This window comes from Manacus vitellinus, unplaced genomic scaffold (genome assembly GCF_001715985.3).
Source record: "Manacus vitellinus isolate BGI_N305 unplaced genomic scaffold, ASM171598v3 scaffold_1_pilon, whole genome shotgun sequence".
Taxonomy (NCBI): Eukaryota; Metazoa; Chordata; class Aves; order Passeriformes; family Pipridae; genus Manacus; species Manacus vitellinus.
In genome coordinates, this window is record NW_021939396.1 from 34,841,253 (window position 1) to 34,859,370 (window position 18,118).

Below are 18,118 nucleotides of genomic sequence, written 5' to 3' on the forward strand. Positions count from 1 at the left end.
ATAAAGAGCATGAAAGTGGGCGAAAGCTGGAAAGAGAGAGTGATTCTAGGACACTTAACGAAGATCCTGCACAGGTCGAGACTAAAAATTCTTTTCAGCCTCTGTGGTCTGGAAAGGAAGAACTGGTCAAAAAAAGGAGGCTGAGAATTCAAGATCTCTATTTCATGCCAGTTTCTCAAAATATTTTTTCTTTAAAATTAAATTTATGTGTATGGTTGATTATGTTACAATAAAGCAAAATCTACGAGTATCTTAAGAACTCTCGCACACTGTTGACAAAAAAAAGGGGGTCAAATTCTGTCTCAACTTATCCTTTACATTTCCTTACTGGTTCACTGAGATTGCAGTTGGTGTAATTGGGAGAGAAATTATGGCAGCTGGTGACTGTAGAGGAAGTCCAGGGTACACCCAGATACCACGGAGCACTCTGTGTGTGTATAAGTCAGAATATGGAATATCTATGATAATTCACGTATCACTATATGGTAACCATGGATACTTGTTGACATTTTTAGTGGTAGTGACTACTTTATCTCTGGACATCTGTCACAGAGCCAAATTTGGTCCTAAGTTAAGCATGTAGTGTTCCCATTAAAATCAAAGGAGATTTGTCCCTTTAGTAAGACAGAATTAGACTGTAAGTGCTGGAAACTTTGCTAGTTTCCAGATTTTGTAACTGGGATATTTCACAGAGGATGTGTACATTTTAATAGGTACCCTTTTTCCATCTTCATTCAAGGTAAGAATCAGGAACTCTAAATTTAGAATCATGTATGAACAGTTAAGATTTAATTGAGCTTTGGGAGCATTAACATTTTGATTCATGACAGTTCACCCAAATGCTTTTCTTTATAAATTGATAAGAATTTTAGGGCGAAATTGCAATATTTTTTCTGGCAGGGGCAATTTAAAAAAGCATCAGACTTGATGCAATCCTATCCCTCTGTACAGGCAGCTGAAGGCATCACTGTGTCACCTAATTAAGTACCTTGGGAAGGGTAGGAAGTTGTTGGTGTACTCTGACACAATGGGACTGTGTGTACCCCAAAGGAGGACCCATGGTAAAAATGGTGACCTTCTACATTGTAAGCTATGACTTCAAATTCACATTGTAAGGTAGTCATGTTAAGCATACTAAGCACATTCTTAATAAAAAGTTAGCAAAACTTCAGGGGAAAAAACACAGATGTGAGAGATGTGAGAGAAGGTTTAAATGTTTAACTGCAGTGTGCAGTTAAACCTGTAACTGACAGATTTTGAGTTCCTGTGTCATTTACCTGGAAAAACACTGCTTAGGGTGGCATGTTTTCCACTCCAGCCTCCATCATCCACTTTCCTCTATGAAGGTGAAATGTGTATGTTTTTCACTTTCCACTGGTAAAAACCTTCAATTTTCAGATGTTGCTACGACTCCACACTGTATTTTCATGAATTAGACCAGAGTAGTAAATGATTTATTTCAGAACACTACAGTTGAAGAGATCACACTCCATTGTTGGCACTAACAGGAGATCAGTCTTAATAGAAATGGCTTCACACTGATTTTAGAAGAGCCTTCAAAGTGTACGCAGGTGGAATCTGCGACCTGACAAAGAGGATCTAAATAAAAGTTATTGCTTTTTTTATTTTTTTTTTCTGTGCAGATTTATTCATGTATCTTTGGTTTTTTGGGTTTTTTTCTTCATGCTTATTTCGCAGTCTTTGGTTTATCAGTTACTGCTTCTGAAAGTGTCACCAGATTATAAAAGCGCATATGTCTCTTAATTTTTCTTTTCTTCTATTCAGGTAGATATATTACCTTTATCATGGACCCATTTCAATATGTTTATGTCATCCGGAATAGCAAGCAACTTGAATTTCATGAATTCGCTAATAAAATGGCTTCCAAAACTTTTGACTACCCAGCCTTGTCAAAAGGAAAATTCCCCGATCTCAAGGAAAACCTGCACAGAATCTACCAGTATCTACAAGGCAAGCCTTTGGATATCATTTCTGACCACATGATGAAAAATCTCCAGGATATATTTGAATGGAAATGCTCACAAGCAACAGATTGGGAAACAGAAAAAATGTACAAATTCTGCTGCTCTGTAATGTTTGAAGCCAGTTTTGTAACACTATATGGAAGAGTTCCTGCTGCAGATGGCCACAAAGTTATTAGTGAAATCAGAGACAAATTTATCAAGTTTGATGCCAGCTTTCCCTATTTAGCTGCAAACATACCAATTGAGTTGCTAGGAGCTACCAAGAAGGTTCGAAAGGAGCTTATACATCATTTTTTACTTCAGAACATGACAAAATGGCTGGGAGGGTCAAAAGTGGTCCAAGCCAGACAAGATATATTTGAGAAATATGAGCTGCTTGGAGATTATGACAAAGCAGGTAGGAAACTTATGAATGATTGCTTGTCTAAAATAAAATAATTTACTATAGACCTTTGAAATAAAAAGGCAAAATGGCGACCTTGAAATTTTTTTATGTTCTTTCTAATTGGCTAATGATAAAATGTTTTACTCTGAAACAACCCTCTATGATAATTGATTTTTTTTTTTGTGCTGAGGTGGTAAAACAAGATACTTAATGGTGATAATGAGAAAGATTATAACTGAGCTGCATTTCCTCCCCTTATTCCCCCCACCCCCCCCAACATTACATTTCAAACTATTCTCATTAAGCAGAAAATTAGACTTCAGAAGCCTATTGGTCCTCATTAGCATTCACTGATCCTTGGCTGGGTCTGTGTCCTAACATCTTTTAATTAGCACACTGCAAATCTAATCAGTGTAATAAACGCTATTAATCTTCCTTTTCACTTATTTTCTCCCAGCACATCATTTTGCCTTCCTGTGGGCCTCTGTGGGAAACACGATTCCAGCTACATTCTGGGCCATGTATTATCTTCTGCGGCACCCAGAAGCTCTTGCAGCGGTGCGTGACGAGATTGACCATTTGCTGCAGTCAACAGGTCAAAAGAGAGGGCCCACATATAACATCCACCTCACCAGAGAACAATTGGACAACCTGGTCTACCTAGGTAATTTATTTTTATCTGTTAGGAAGAGAAGAGGGGCTCTCCCGGCAAACTCAGTTTATCACTCATTTCTGTTTACTGAGAAGGTGGAGGACACAGCTGCCTAATTGACATAATAACAGCCATTTACATCAATTATAAATTATGTAGTTTATAGCTGTAGATACTCTCATTGCATGTAAACATTAAAGCCTAGGTAATTAACTATGCAAGGTATGCAAAAGGCTAAATCGAAGCTTTGCAATTATTTGAAAAAAAAGTTGATGCCTATTAAGTTGTTTGATTCTGAGCATCTGCCGATGTGTTAATGCATTTCAAATACTTCTGTATGGTACTGCCAAGAAAGACCCTTTTCTGAAATTAAAGTGGGGTAGTGTATTTAAACTGCAAATATATTTTTTTCCATGGGCATTTCTTGCTCTCTTTAACAAAACAAAAAAGACTTCTAAAGCAGGCTTCTGTTGGACAATGCCTCCAAATGAAATATAAGAAGATAAAAATTCACACAGTATAAATGGTGTTTTCAGTACTGAAAAAGTACCTTTATTCAACATAATGAACTTTAAGGGAGCTACAAGTCTTCCAGTTCTGGATCAGAGGTTCAAAGGGAGACCCTTGCCAGTGGCCATTGGAAGTTGTTTGATTCAGGAGCTGTATAGGCCTTCGGAGCATGAGCTGTTGATTTCACTTCATTTGCTAGTGCACAGACACTGGCAAGAGAAATGGTAAAATTAGCCCAAGAGAGGAGAGAGGGTATAGCAGGTAGGTACCTTTAAGCATCTGGAAGTCTCCACAGGATACACAACAGCTGAATAGAAGTTTAAAGGTTCAATAATCCTCTCTTTTTAAATATCAGAAACAGTCCCCTGTTCAAAACAAGCTCATGTCTATAGGTCTTGGTAGCTCATGGCGTGAACTGATGTTCCACTCTTAAACAAAGCTTTGTCAAGAGATGATGGTGAAGCAGTGCAGTCTCTGTGCCTGGTCTGGATCTAAGTAACAGCTGCCATTCTCCAGGACAATCCAGTGTGACATGTCTCAAGAATCTGTGTTCAAACTTGATTTGCTTCTTGTAGTACAAATATAAAATTGAGTTTGATCCAATTCCTTTATGTTAGAGCATTAATATTAATCTTATATAGCATGAGTCTACTAAGTTGGTTTCATCTGGAGTCATGGTTGTTTTGATGCAAATTTATCTCTAACCGATGGAGAATGCTTTTGAAATAGAGGAGATATTGGATGACAAGGACACTTCTGATGAATAACATGACATTCGAAGCATTTAATGTACTTTTAAGGAACACGAGTAAATCTGCTTCACATCAGAGCTAGCATACACCAAACAATAAGTTACCAAGCATCAAGAAGATCAAAGGAGAATTTAGTTTGTATTTGGAGACTGAGATAGGAATGGCAAGGGAAAAAAGGGGAAAAAAAAGGCTCCCCAGAAGTGTAGGAATCAGGAAAATAAAAGCATGTAGTTCACTAAAACCATCTGGTGCAAAATGGTATGAACAGTTTAAAACATTAACTGTGTCATTTCTCTGCTTCTCCTTGAAATCTTGAAGTACCTTCGTAGCATTTGATTTATGTGTTGAGAGGGAAGTGCCACATCCTACTTTGTAGTATTCTTGTAACACTTTTGTTAAATTTTATAATCATGTTAAACATAATGTCATATGAACAGAAGCTCGATTTCAATCCTTCTGGCACTTAAGTCATAAAGGGCTGGATACTGTCCCATAAAATAATAATATAGGAAAAAAATCTGTACCATAAGAGAATTAAAATCATGCTTCGGTGGAAAGGGGAAAAGGGATGTTTTGTTAATAAATGTGGAGGCGGGACAAAGGTCCCAAATTGCATTGTTTGCACACCAAAAATTCCCCTGTTGCAGGAAGGCTCAGGCCGCTGACCCCAAACCTCCAAAGCTGAGCTTTTCTTCTTCCTGCTCCCCTTGTGCCAACCCGGGGCGTAGGAAACTGGGATTTATGTCCCTGCTCTTGAGTAAGGCAGACCAGGTGGGATTCTTGCATGTTCATCACCTTGTCATCTCATTCTCCTGTTTTAAGCGCTCTCATTCTTCGTCCTCTTTTTGGCCTACTATAACAAGAGACTTCTTTTTGATTCCTCATTCTATGGAGAACAAGCATGAATTGCTTAAAGTCTTTCTCGAGAAGTAGCATTGTTATTGTGGTCAGGTTCTTTGGGTCGAGACAACAACATGGCCTGATTTATTCCTGAATTCTAAGCACAGTTATGTGATTTTTTTTAATTTAAAAAAAAAAAAAGAGGCAGAAAAAAAAACCCAGACAAACAAACAAACAAAACGAAACAAAACAAACCAACTAAACAAAAAAACTAAAGCACTTTTAACCCAAAACAAAGCTAGCAAATGTTGGCCCTCGTTATCTTTTTCTGATGGCATTTCTGGGGCAGCACACTTCGTATTGTATACGTAGGACAATACAATCCTAAAATCCAAACGTGTATTTGTGTGCACAGAGTAACATACATTGTTAGTCGTTATGTCTCACAAGAGAGTTCTAACATGGCAAAGGACACATGAGAATGGTCTGTCAGTTAAAATGGTTATAATGAAAATGCCAAGGGTAAAGCAGAGATATACTTAGTGCATGTTTAATGCTAGGCATGTTTAGTCAGTTCGTTTGTTTAATATTAGCCCATTCATTTATATGGTGAAGTATTCTTGCCTCAGGTCATTGCTGAATCCCAGATATTTCCTGCAAAAAAAGCACAGCTTGAAAAATTGTTTTGTACATGAGAAAGGATAGGAACCCAAAAACAACTAATACAGAGTGCATATTCATAACACAAATGCTAAGCATTAAAATCCTTGGTTGGATTGAAAGAAATAAATATATTTTTCTGGAATGGGCTGGGCAGTACCATTTAGTTCTTTGTACAATGCAAATGTACTTGTTTCAAATTATCGTTTGTGTTGGCACACCATGATGCCTGTGGGTAAATGACCCCCCCAAATATTTGCATACTCAATAGCTATTTTCCTACAATACACTCTAATAATTATGATACCCTATTACCTGCTATGTGTTAGTGTAAAATTAACAATCCATTATTGCACAATAAGTTTTATAAAACATTTACCAATAGAGATCATGTTTAATTAAAATTAACTTGCCTACGAAAGCCAAATGCACTTATGATTCGCAATGACCTTTTATTACCTGCAGTCCCTTGTTTTGGCTGGATGATTGACAGCTTGCTGTTTGGCTACCATGTTGTATTTCAGCTGACAAGACTTTTCATTTTAACTCAATTTGCCTGCCTATCACAAGCTGGTGGCAGGCCAGGCTCAAGTCACCCAGCTTTGCCTCAGCAGCTTGCTCTATTTCTCATTAGTACGCATTTATTCAGTGGAAATTGGAAGACAAATGCTTGAAGGCATGTGAACTAAGTATAGCAAATTAGGGTTTAAAGACTGAATATTTATAAGTATATTGAAACAGTTTTTTTAAAAAAAAAGTCTAGAATGAATTGGAAGCTGAGTGCTAGCTTTAGTATAAGAGAAATGAAGAGAGAAGTGGGAGGATTCTAAGAATAACAATACTATGAGAGATATCTCTCTCTCTCTTTTTCCCCCTCTCTCTCTCTCTCTCTAGAAAATATGTAAAATCTCTCTGACAACACCTTATCAAACAACAGCCTGGCTTCTTTATGTAGCGCTCACACAGTGAAGTTTAGCATCTCATGTGTGTAAGAAGGGAGGAAAAAAATGAGGGTCATGTTCATTTGCTGCTTGGTTATCCCTTGGTATGCTTTAAATTGCCTTGTTTGTTCGGCACAAGCACAGAAACAGATGTTGCTCTACCGTGCTAGATAATTTACTGTACCTCACGGTGCAGAATGGAAGGCCTCCCAAGCTACCCAGCTGGTCTGTCAGCGGCGATGGCTGGTGTCTGCTGAACTATGACAACTGCAAGTAAAGGCTGCAGTTTTATTGTGCAGTTGTCATTCCTCTCAATGTATAGCTCCGGCATTTGTGGAAAGCTGACTGTCTATTTTTTTAATGTAAGCCTGCAAAGCCATATAAGCTCCATTCTCCTTTGTTGATCGTAATGTGACTCATTACTTTTGTCATCTAATGATTATCGGCATGATCGCTCAGAGCAAGAGCCAAGCTTGCCTTCCCCACATAACTGGTACTGGAAGGTAAAACAGATTTGTCATTTACGATCTGACCGCTAAGCCACACTTTGTGCTCCATTATTGTGATTAACTTCTGCATAAGATATGCTGCCCGATTGTCATTTGGGATCTGGCAGCGGGCAGGGACTGTGCGTTTTGTGGGAGAACGTCCACCGATAGGATGCGACCGCATCGCTTGGGCGGTTAAACATAAACCTGCTATTTCGCAGCACCATTTTAATAATTATTTCTCTCTTTTTTTCCCTCCTTCCCTCTTCCCTGTTTGATTTCTGCTGTTGCTATGCATGTCACCACCATTCCTAAATGGTGGACCAGCATGAAGTTACCAGCTTCATTTTCCGCGGGTTGAAGGCAGTCTGGAGCAGAGACTGGACCCTTCCTTCGTACCGTGCAAAGTTTTGTTGCCAGAGCGCTGCCAGTTGAAATCTATCGTGTCAGGTGCCTTGTGGCTATCCGCAGTAGAGGCCATCTTCTGGAACCAGGGTTCTTTTCTGGCTTCGTCACCAACAAGCCGATTTGACTCTGCCTGATTATAGTAACGAAGGCAGTCCAAAAGAATATGCACAGACTCACTGTACGTCACATTGAATCACGGCGCTGGCCACACAAAGCTGACCGCAGCCTCATTTCTTTAGACAAATGCATGCTTAAGGAAAAACCTCCTGCAAGAAAGCATCCAGGGCCACTTTATTTGCTATGCATGCTGCACCAGATTTAATTTTTAGTGAAAGAACGTTTGTTATTATTTTTTTTCAGAGGCATCTACACTGGGTAGCTACGGTCTCTAATAAACTAACCTTTTGGGTGCAGCAATTGCAGTGCCTTGGTGAACACTTAGAGAAGGCTTATTTGATATCACAAAATGTAAATGCAGACACAAATGGATTACTACGTGCACATGAAACCCCATTTTAGGCTGTTTTTCACACTAATGATTAGAAGGAATCAAGTCACATATAACAGTGCCCATACACACTGGTGGAAAAATAGTCAGTTTTGATTACAAAGTGAGAGATGCAGCCCTAGACAGGAGCTACATGCTGATATACATGCTATCAGAATGATTTATGCAAATTATGCATATTATTCCCAAAGGAATTCCTCCTCAAACTGCCAGGATAAATTGCCGGAAATTAGCCATAAAATCTGTCGTGCTAGGAGCAAAAGGTGAAGGCCACTGGGAAAGCAAGGACATTCAGCTTCTGGAGCCTTCCAGAATGTGATGGTGGAGACAGAAATCTTGCTTTCCCCAAACCTGAAAGAACTATGTTTTGTTTCCTCTTACTCAATTAGAAGTGTCTTTCTCTCTTAAAATTACCAAGCAATAATGAATTGCTTTCATTCACTCTGACCGTAACAGACACTATCATTTGGCAGCATAGCGCATTGAAAAGAAAATACATTTAAAAATTCTCAGAATGACTGCAGAATTAACAAGCAGAATGATCTTTCTAACATATAGTCCTGCCATTACGTCCAACAGCTTTTGAAAAGCAAGCTAAACAGCTCCATGGATGCTCTGGCTGGTGTTTGCTTGCAACCGCCGAAATATATGTAAATGCATAAAGCGTTCATATCTTTTTATTGCGTTGTTTTCAACATCATGCCTGAATAATGACTTTTCACCCAAAACTTGGTGCTGCTCACAACCGACAGGATTTCTCAGCACCATCAGTGAGAATCACATCGGGAGGTTCAGCTTCCCGGCTGCCCCACCCCAACCCGGGGATGTTTATTGCCTCCTCCTGATCTCTGCTTTATGTTTGGTTGGTTTATGTGCTTTTTTCCTTTCTTTTCCTTTAGTCTGCTCTACTAAACCCGTCGAGATTAAGCAGCTGTAGCCATGTATAACTTCCAGTCATCTCCCATATTTCTGACGCTTCCCCCCCTCCTCTGCTTTTTTTTAATCGCAGAGAGTGCCTTAAACGAGAGTTTAAGGATGTGCTCGTCCTCCATGAACATCCGCATCAGCCAGGAGGATTTTGTTCTCAAGCTTGAAGGGAATCAAGAAGTCGTTTTGAGGAAAGGAGACTGGATAGCCCTTTACCCGCAGATTTTACACATGGACCCTGAGGTCTATGAAGATCCTAAGGTAAACATTCAGCTGGTGCTACTCTTTCTACTCCAGGCACATCGAGGCAGCCAAGCCGTTTGTGATCTGTGGGTTGTTTTTTTTTTTTACTGCTGTTCCGTCTTGTGGAACAAATCTTCCTACTTTCAGATGTATTTTCTACGGCCCTACAGGTCAAAGGATTCACGGCCTGAAGAGAAATATGGTGATGAGACTGACTGCGACTGCTTTCAAAGGAATTGACAATTGCACATTGACTACCATAAACTTTAGGCTAAATGTGGGCTTTGTTTGGCAGTGGATCATTTGATACCCAAGGAGGGCTGAATAATAGAAGGTGGTTTAAATAGCAAATAATGTGGGCCATTTAGCTAAGTGCCCGCAAAGCATCATTGACTCTCTGAAGCCCTATAATAGCAGTGTCTTACTTGAGCCTTATGCTTTTTCACCTCCCTTCGTAGGGATTCACCCCTTCTTGATCAATTAGAGTGTTGTGAACTTGAGACTGTAAAGCTGTTGCTCTGCAGTGGAGCTCGGAGGGTAATTGTGTCATCTCCTTGTATTTTTCTCTGACGCTGGAGTTAATGAATATCAAAGACTCGAAATTAATCCACCCTGCCGCAGCCTTAATACGGCTTCAGAAGTTCACCACCTGCATGCAAATTGAATAGTCCTCTCGGCTAGGTTGCTCCCCAGATTGCTGTCCCCAGCCCGGGGTGCCACAGAGGAAGAGCAAGGAAGAGCAAGGGTGCAACGCTGAGGCTGTTAAATGGCTCCTCTGCCTCAGAGGCAAGAGCTTGTACCTGATCCACTCCACACCCCTATATTCCTAAGCAAATGGCTGTCTCCCATGTTGATTTCCATCCTTGGCATTTGAGGCAAATAAGAACTGGATTTTTTTGCATGCTTGTAGAAAGCCCATGTTAGAGACATTGCTCCCTGAGGCTCTCCCTTTCAGGGATTTGAAGATGTGAGGCTGCAGAGAAAAGATGAGAATCAAGTGTCTGGTTGGTGTGGGACAGCATCTCGCTGTGCAGGAACCCTGCCAGCCTCAGTGAGAGGAGGTGTGGAGCATGTTGGAGTCAGCGGGAGTAAGGTGTAGTCACTGGGATGAACACTGGAGCCATGAAAATTAAAATTACTTCCAGGAGGGTTCTGCTGGCTGTCCCCACCCAGAAATGAAGATAAAGCCTGCTAAAAAAATTAGGATTTTAAAAATAATCTGTCTACTGGCAAATAGTTTTTTAATAGTTTTATCCTTTAAAAGGATAGATAGCAGCTAAAAAATAAGCTTTTTTTTCATTTTATTCTTAACACTTTATTTTGGAGAACATTATTGATTTGTCAAAAGTCCATCTGTTTGTTTAGGTCCTAGACCAAAAGCATCAGTGTGGAAACTGATCCCCTCCCTTATCCAATAATTGCCGGAATATATTACCATATTTCCATTGCTTGAATATATCTGCTTAGTATCAGCTCTGCTCAGCTTTCACAGTACAGCTTTAGTTCATATATTTTATCTTTTTGATAGTGAATGAGCAATCCACACATTGCAGTACATTGATTTCAGCACATGGGCCCTCTCGAAAAGTGGGGAAATCACTGTTCTGTTTGGTTCTTAAAATATGCAGTGTGCTTTCAACAATAACTACTGAGGATCAGATAGAGATGGAGAATGAATTTTTTGAAAGGTGCAGTCTTGAGCTTGTCATGTATTTAGGGAAAACTTTTCCTGGGAAAACAGGCAGCTTGACGAGATAATTTTGTAGCAATGCTTTTTCTCCTGGATACATAAATTTAAGTTCAAGCTATCTTCTGCTTTGGCACCATATTGTATAAGTGTAAGCATATATTGGTGACCTCTTTCTCCACTCATTAAGGCCTAAATAAATGAGTCAGTTTTCTACGAAGTGGATAAATGAACCCCTAAATCCTAACACAGCTAGTTGAGGAGCTCAGTAGATTAACTCTGCAAAACCTGTTGAGTGAAATATCAGGAAACCCTGCAGGAAACCCTATGTGGTGACTTCCCAAACAAAGCTAAATACAAGATTTGACTTATATCAATCACAGGAGATTGCTCAGTTTTCATAATACCCGTAGCAGGCCATCCACACAGAACTTCATCGCCTGTCTTTGCTCACTGTCTTCACCTCTTCCTTGCTTTGAGCCACCCTGTCTCTTCTAGGAGACCTTGTGCATGGCTGAAAATTTCTTCACTGTCAAAAGTTAGTCTTTATGTAGCTAGTGAACTAGTTTTTAAGGAAAGACTACTCAACTCAAGGGGCTTCAGCAGCACAAGCCTGAGTCACTGTCATTGGTTACATTCCTGTCTTGCACTTGTTTTCTGCTTTCCCAATTCCTTAGACACCAATTTATTTTTTGTTAAAAGCAAGTACAAGTCTCAGAAGGCTTTTATTATGACAAAGCAAACATAAGGTTTGACCCAGTGTGTCTGTGTGTTCAATACCACAATTCTTAATTGCTCCAGACACCAGGAATGCACCTTGTGGAAATGTTTGAACAAAGCTAAGAGCTCTGAGTGGGGTTGGGTTGGGTTTTTAAGCCATTGCAGTTCATATTTAGTGGTGCTTTTTTAGACTGGCAGGATTTAGACTTCAGGAAGTGAATCTTGTTGTTATTCTGGGCTTTCATTTGTTACTGTGCTACTTCAACTGAAGCAATAACTTCCCAGGGGAAAAGATAAGGGCATGCTTCCTTTTGGCTGAGGTGTTCAAAGAGATTGAAAAGCATTACTTGTCAGTGGAAGCAGACATAGAATCACCTTTATTTTTGTGGAATATCCAGGCCTCTGCCATTTAGAGAAACAGGCCCCTGTTCTTCAGCACCCAGGTTTACATCCAGTGCACCTTATACTTGTTCCCTTTCTCATAGACCACCTCCCCTGACACTGTCTTTTCTCAACAACAAGACCTGCAGTGCATGGTCTTCAGGGCCTTTAATCTGATGGGTAAATCAGTATCAGTGTATTTTTAACGGTGGTGTGGGTTTTTGTAATCAGTTGAGTTCGGTTTCTGTCTGACTGACTTGTTCCCAGCCAGCTCCAAATGGCTGCTGCTATAGCAGATGTATGCAAAGCAGGACAAATGCTAATGAGTGACCATAAGCAAGAAGTGTCTGTCATTTTTATTCAAAGCATGCAGGAGGGTTTTGTAAGTGGTTAATTTGCCATTGACTGAGTGAGGATGCCAGATCTCCTTCATTCAAAAACGTGAACGATCTCTACACAGGGATCCTGCTACTGGAAATTGGTCAGAGAGATGTTCAGTTTATGGAACGTAGGTTGCAAGTACAACCTCAAACCTTACTTTGTAATGGTCAGTTACTGGCAGTTGTCCTGCTTTACTCACAGCTTCTGGAGCAAAACATTTGAAGGAAAGATGTGGCAAATTAAGCAGCAACTATCTCCAACTGAAATGAAAATTGACTGCAAAGCATCAGATCTGGTTTTCAAATAATCTGCACCACTAGGTGCAAAAGAAGGATGGGTTTTGTTCTAGCTTGCAAGAGCAAGATCAGTGCAATGCATTAATTTATTCATAGGCATTTGCAGAATTTGTCAGTTTATCCTTATTCATGATGTATGTACCACACTGAGTGCGTATGATGCTTTACAAGAAAATTGTCCTTCCACTAAGGTTCATTGTCCCTGCTACAAAGCGGTCAAAATCTAATTACAATCAATACAGGCCAGACACTCAGTGGATGAGATGTGGAAGTTGAAGGAGCTTGATGAAAAAGGGCTAAGCTAATAAGTGGATTTAAGGAGTGTTCTTTGCAGGAAAGATAATGTGAGTTAATGAAACTTGAGGGAACCAAGTATAAAGAAGAAGCTGTCAGCTCCTTGTCTTCCTCTTTATCTTATTTTCTGGGTTTCAGACGCGTTACCATTGTGCAAAGAAAGCAGCTCATGTAACTGCCTTGTTAGATATCACGCTGTCTCTCTCTCTTTTATTTTCAGGAGTATAAGTTCGATCGATACATAGAGAACGGAAAGAAGAAAACAACATTCTACAAGGCAGGAAGAAAACTGAAGTATTTTCTAATGCCATTTGGCTCTGGGATCAGCATGTGTCCAGGGAGGTTCCTCGCAATGAATGAGATGAAGATGTTTCTTTTCATACTATTGTCTCATTTTGATGTAGAACTAGCAGAAAACAAAGCTGTCAGACTTGATAACAGTCGTATGGGCCTTGGTATCCTCCTGCCAGACGTTGATATTGCCTTTCGTTACAAGCTAAGGTCCTTAAGAAATTGAGCAGCTGTCTATATGCCTTCTACTAATCTCCATGTTTGCTCTGTTTCATCACTCAGCTTTATATTTTTGAAAACATTTGCTTTTCCCCTCTCTGCTTTTACCTCCTTCCTCTTTGTTTCTAAGGAGAAAAGCCATCAGGCTGGAGGTAGATATAAGATGCAGGGACACGCAACCTCAATTTGTCCTACCTGAGTTGTGAGAAGTGAGGTGAGATGACAAGACTCTGGCCAAGTAAATAGCTCAGCATCCCTACAAGATGGATCCCCATACTCCTGGCCATGAGATGAGCAGGATTTACAGGGAGGATGAGAGCAAGCTGAATCCAGGCCATTTATATGGGAAACAGGCTCAGCAGCCCTCTGTCCTGGGGGTTCACCCTTTTTAGGTTGGGAGGTCCCATATACCCATCATCTGGAGGAGTCTCAGCATCTGCTCAAAGAAGCATAATAGTGAGAAAGGGGGAACTTAATTCTAGGGAGTGAAAGCATTTCTAATGGTTATTATTCTGACTTTTTACTTGCTCTGTTCCCTTCATGGTCTTGAGAGTCTTAGCCCTTATTTGGAAGATGTGATGGAAGATGTGTGGGGTGGTGGAAGATGATTTGCAAGAATGTCTTACTGGCAACACATTTCTAACTTCAGTTTTATGTACTGAGGTTGAATGCTTTGCTTCTCTTACTATTTCTTTTGTTGCAAACTGGTTAAATATAATTTTTTTCCCTGCAGTCATTTAAAGTCAGAAAGGAAGTTTTGTTGATTTTAATAGGCTCTGGATCAAGCCTAAATTATCTATTTTGGCTTTTGAGCCAAAAGAGGTATATTCTTCATGGAGGAAATATATGAGCCTGTTTGAAATGATTCTGTCATCTCAAAAATTACCTTCTGTTTGTCTCACTGTTTCTTAGTAACACATTCATGCATTTATTTTGACTATTTTTTACCTTTGTCCATTTCTCTAAAAAGGCAAAAGAAGAAGAGGGCTTCAAGGGCAAATGTGGTATCTAAAACTGCTTTTTAATATTGTTTTACTGTGCCTAAGTTTTGAATAGGCAGAGTGGTGTGACCTGTGTTTGGAAACAGACTTGTCCATCTGCAAAATTGGAAAGTAGGCTTTTCCTTGGGGCCAAAATTTGAGTGAGTGAAAATTCTGGGCAGCCACAGCAGTTGTCTGCATGCTGACTGCCCAACCTGCTTCACTGGGTGACCAGCTCTTGTTTCAAAAATCAATTTCCTAGTGCATAGGATCTGAGATTTTAGACCCTGTTCCTCTTCCCAAACATCACTTTTGAGACTGATGAGGATTCTCATCACTGTCCAGTCTCAATTTGCCAAGATGATAATTGTGATGGGAGAATAGCCATGTCTGTGGGCCTTGCCTTGTGTTCCCAAAAACCATCTCTCTTTAGAATGTGCCAGTATAAGTCTTTCAAAATCAGAAATTTTACTCATCTCTGAAGGACTTGATGATCTATGGATGAAAACTGCTATCTACATACTAAGGATTAGAATTGTTTATTATTTATTGTTTCTATGTAGGGGCTTGTTCAGTTACTCGTGTAAAGCACACACCCTAAATAAGCATCAGCAACCGTAGAAAGGCTTTCAGAGATTGGCACAGCCACATTCCAAGTCCTCCAAGGAGAAAACTGTGGTTTTGTGAGATATAATGGATAAACATTTTCTATTCATATATAGTATCTATAATGTCTACAAGTCTGGAGTACACTTACATTAAATGGGCTTTGCGGTTAATTCAATGCTTTAACTTTGCTTCAACATTTAATCACCAGCAAAAGCTGATTATTGCTTTGTGCCACAGAATAAAATTGGGTTTTATGGAGAGATTCTTGTACTTGGGTTACTTACTCCTGCAGTTACTCTGTAGAAGCTATTCTGTACTCGGCTGTAGCTCACAATCCAGTCTGGTCATTAGAGCCTGGTTTATTGGGAGAGGAAATGTTGATATCATTACACTGTTGACTGTATTCCATTATTGCTTAAATGTAAGCTGTAAAATGTCTCATACCACAGTTATGATAAATCTTTCTTTGGCATCCAACTTTAAAACAAACCTGAAGCAACTGTGAAAATAACAGTGGTTATTTGTTGTAAACAGAAGACTCCTTTTTCTAATTGTGTTCTATTTTTAGGATTTTGAATTAGAATATCACTGGCTTCTGCATAATTTGATAGGGCATAATAGGACTGTGCCAAAAGGACATGCAAATCATTAGTAGTTTCAGATTAGTTTGCGATCAGTTGGTATAGTATCTATTTAGAAATTAAAAGAAGAACTCGATTGTCTCCAAAATAGCAAATTAAATCTGTAGGGTACGCTCCATTTAAATAAAAAAGAAAGAAAGAAAGAAAAATAGTCAGAATCTTTCCCAAGAGTTGCAGGAAACCGCCATGAAGACACTTGGAGGCCTTGCGTCAGAGTTGGAGAGCAGTCTCTGCACCGCACAAGAGGCCAGCGTTTTGCTGGGAAAAAAGTTATATGCTCTTTTTGCTCAGGCACTAAAATAATCAAATGTTAAGCAGGGCCTGCCCAGCTTGTCCTGGAATTGTATTCCTGGTAACCCAGGCTCCTGGTAGTTTGGTTTTGCCGGTAAGTGATGCATCAATACCTTGGCATACCCCAGCTGCAGAGGAAGTAAACCTCACCCCCATCTAAAGCAATGACAGCTAGAGCAGGATAGAGGAAATGTTAAGACCTTTGGGTCCATGTACTCAGTAACTGAGGAGATGACATATTGAGAGCCAGCAGCTGCTCTGTCTCAGGAGTCACTCAGTCTCCATGGAGCTGGGATTCAAAGGCCCCTGGTTTTGGTATTTCTGGTCAACAAACTGAGGCAGCACAACAGGGTAAGGGTGCAGCATCCCTGGAAGTCCCACCTGGAGCCAAGCTGGCCACAGAGTGCTGTGCCAAGGAGAGCACATTTCATAACGCAGGGCACAATGCTGTTTTTGATGATCTCCTCTGGTGCAATATCCAGGAGCAACCAGTTCTTGGTGTCTGTCGCCGGAGCACTAAGATGGCAAAATCATCTAAGCAGAAATAGCAGTGCCATTTGCAAGCATTCAGGTGCCAGTGGGGCTGCCGGGAAAGGTGGTGGGAGGCAGTCAGACATGTTCTTCCTTGTCCTAGCTCTTCACCTCAGCAGGGGGGTCTGCCCTGCCAGCCCAGCAGTGTCTGGCATCCACTGACCTGGCAGGTGTAGGGTCAGGCAGGAGGGGTGCATGGGTACCCCGTGAATTTCTCTGCTGTTCCTCCAGTGAAATGGTGCATTCACTCATCACTTTGAGATGTGACTCAGCTGGTCACTACCAGCCTCTCACTATAAGTTGTTGATATCTATGGCTGTATCAATAGTATCTTTTGCTATTAGAAAATATATATAAGCACCTTTTTTTCTCATATAAAATGGATTTATAGAGTCAATACAGCCCTTTATAACACTGAAGAAGAAAAGTTAATTTATCATGAACTAATGTGAATGCTAACATCTCATTTTTCAATTATTATTATTATTGTAATTTACAGATTGTGTTTTCTCCATTTTCATGCTGGCACTCAATACTGCTATAAGCTATTACTTAAAAAACCATCCAGTATATGTGTACCTGTTTGTAAATTAGACTTTCATATCTCTGCCAATATGTCCTAATGTACTAACATAAAACCATGTAAGCGTTGCTCTTTAGTTTATGCTTTTAAGTCAGTTGCATGTCACTACTTTTGGCACTGCTATTTTTATGAATAATTACTGGTCTGTGAGTTTCTCTTGTAGAATTATACATGATCTTTTATTTTGTCATTACTGAACTTTCTGTCATTCAAAAGACTGTGAAGTGCTCTTAATTGTGCAAACTGACATTTTGTATATAGATGAACAACAGCTAGGTTCTACTTTAATAGTTAATATCCATCATTCAGGCTCGTAAATTGACTAAGGTATATTGTGAATTTCTGAGCAAGAAAATTGAAACTTCATTATTTTAGTAATCTAACATCTTAAATGAATTTTGTATTTCAAGGAAGCAATAAAAAGGAATATATATATTTTAATATTGAATGACTGTCCATGGTATTTTTTCCCAGCTTATGGTTACACTTTTCTCACAGATTCACAACTATTGCTTTGATTTTTTAATTATTGTTTCAACATACTGCATTTTTCTGTTACTTGATCTTGAAAGATATTTCTGTAAGGAAAAAAAAAACCAAACCTTTAATTCAGCACTGGCATAAAGCAACTCTTTTGAATTTAGGAAATTATCAAGTCTGTTTTTTATCCCCCCATGAAACATAAACCAGTTCTCATCAGATGAGGAAAAAAACCTGGTACATATGACATTCCTAGGACGGTATTAAAATTAGTATAAAGATCTGCAATCCACTAGCTATTCCTAAATGCAGCTCCTAGGCTTTTCCCTTTGCAAACCTCTGTGTAGTACAAGATGTACTACGTAGTGTAAAATATTCTGTCTTCTCAGATCATTCATTTTAAAAGGGGAAATGAATGAACTTGCTACGATATAC

At 39.6% G+C, this 18,118-nt stretch overlaps 1 protein-coding gene across 1 annotated transcript in view; it reads left to right on the plus strand.

Moving 5' to 3' along the window:
- LOC103754464 (25-hydroxycholesterol 7-alpha-hydroxylase) overlaps window positions 1-17,651 on the plus strand; it is a 94,393-nt gene extending 76,742 nt beyond the window's left edge. The window contains exons 3-6 of the mRNA XM_018079897.2: window positions 1,786-2,382; window positions 2,828-3,034; window positions 9,139-9,317; window positions 13,279-17,651. Of these exons, the coding sequence (XP_017935386.1) occupies window positions 1,786-2,382; window positions 2,828-3,034; window positions 9,139-9,317; window positions 13,279-13,575 (1,280 nt within the window). The 3' untranslated portion in view covers window positions 13,576-17,651. The remainder of the gene's footprint in view (window positions 1-1,785; window positions 2,383-2,827; window positions 3,035-9,138; window positions 9,318-13,278) is intronic.
- The last annotated feature ends 467 nt before the right edge of the window (window positions 17,652-18,118 follow it).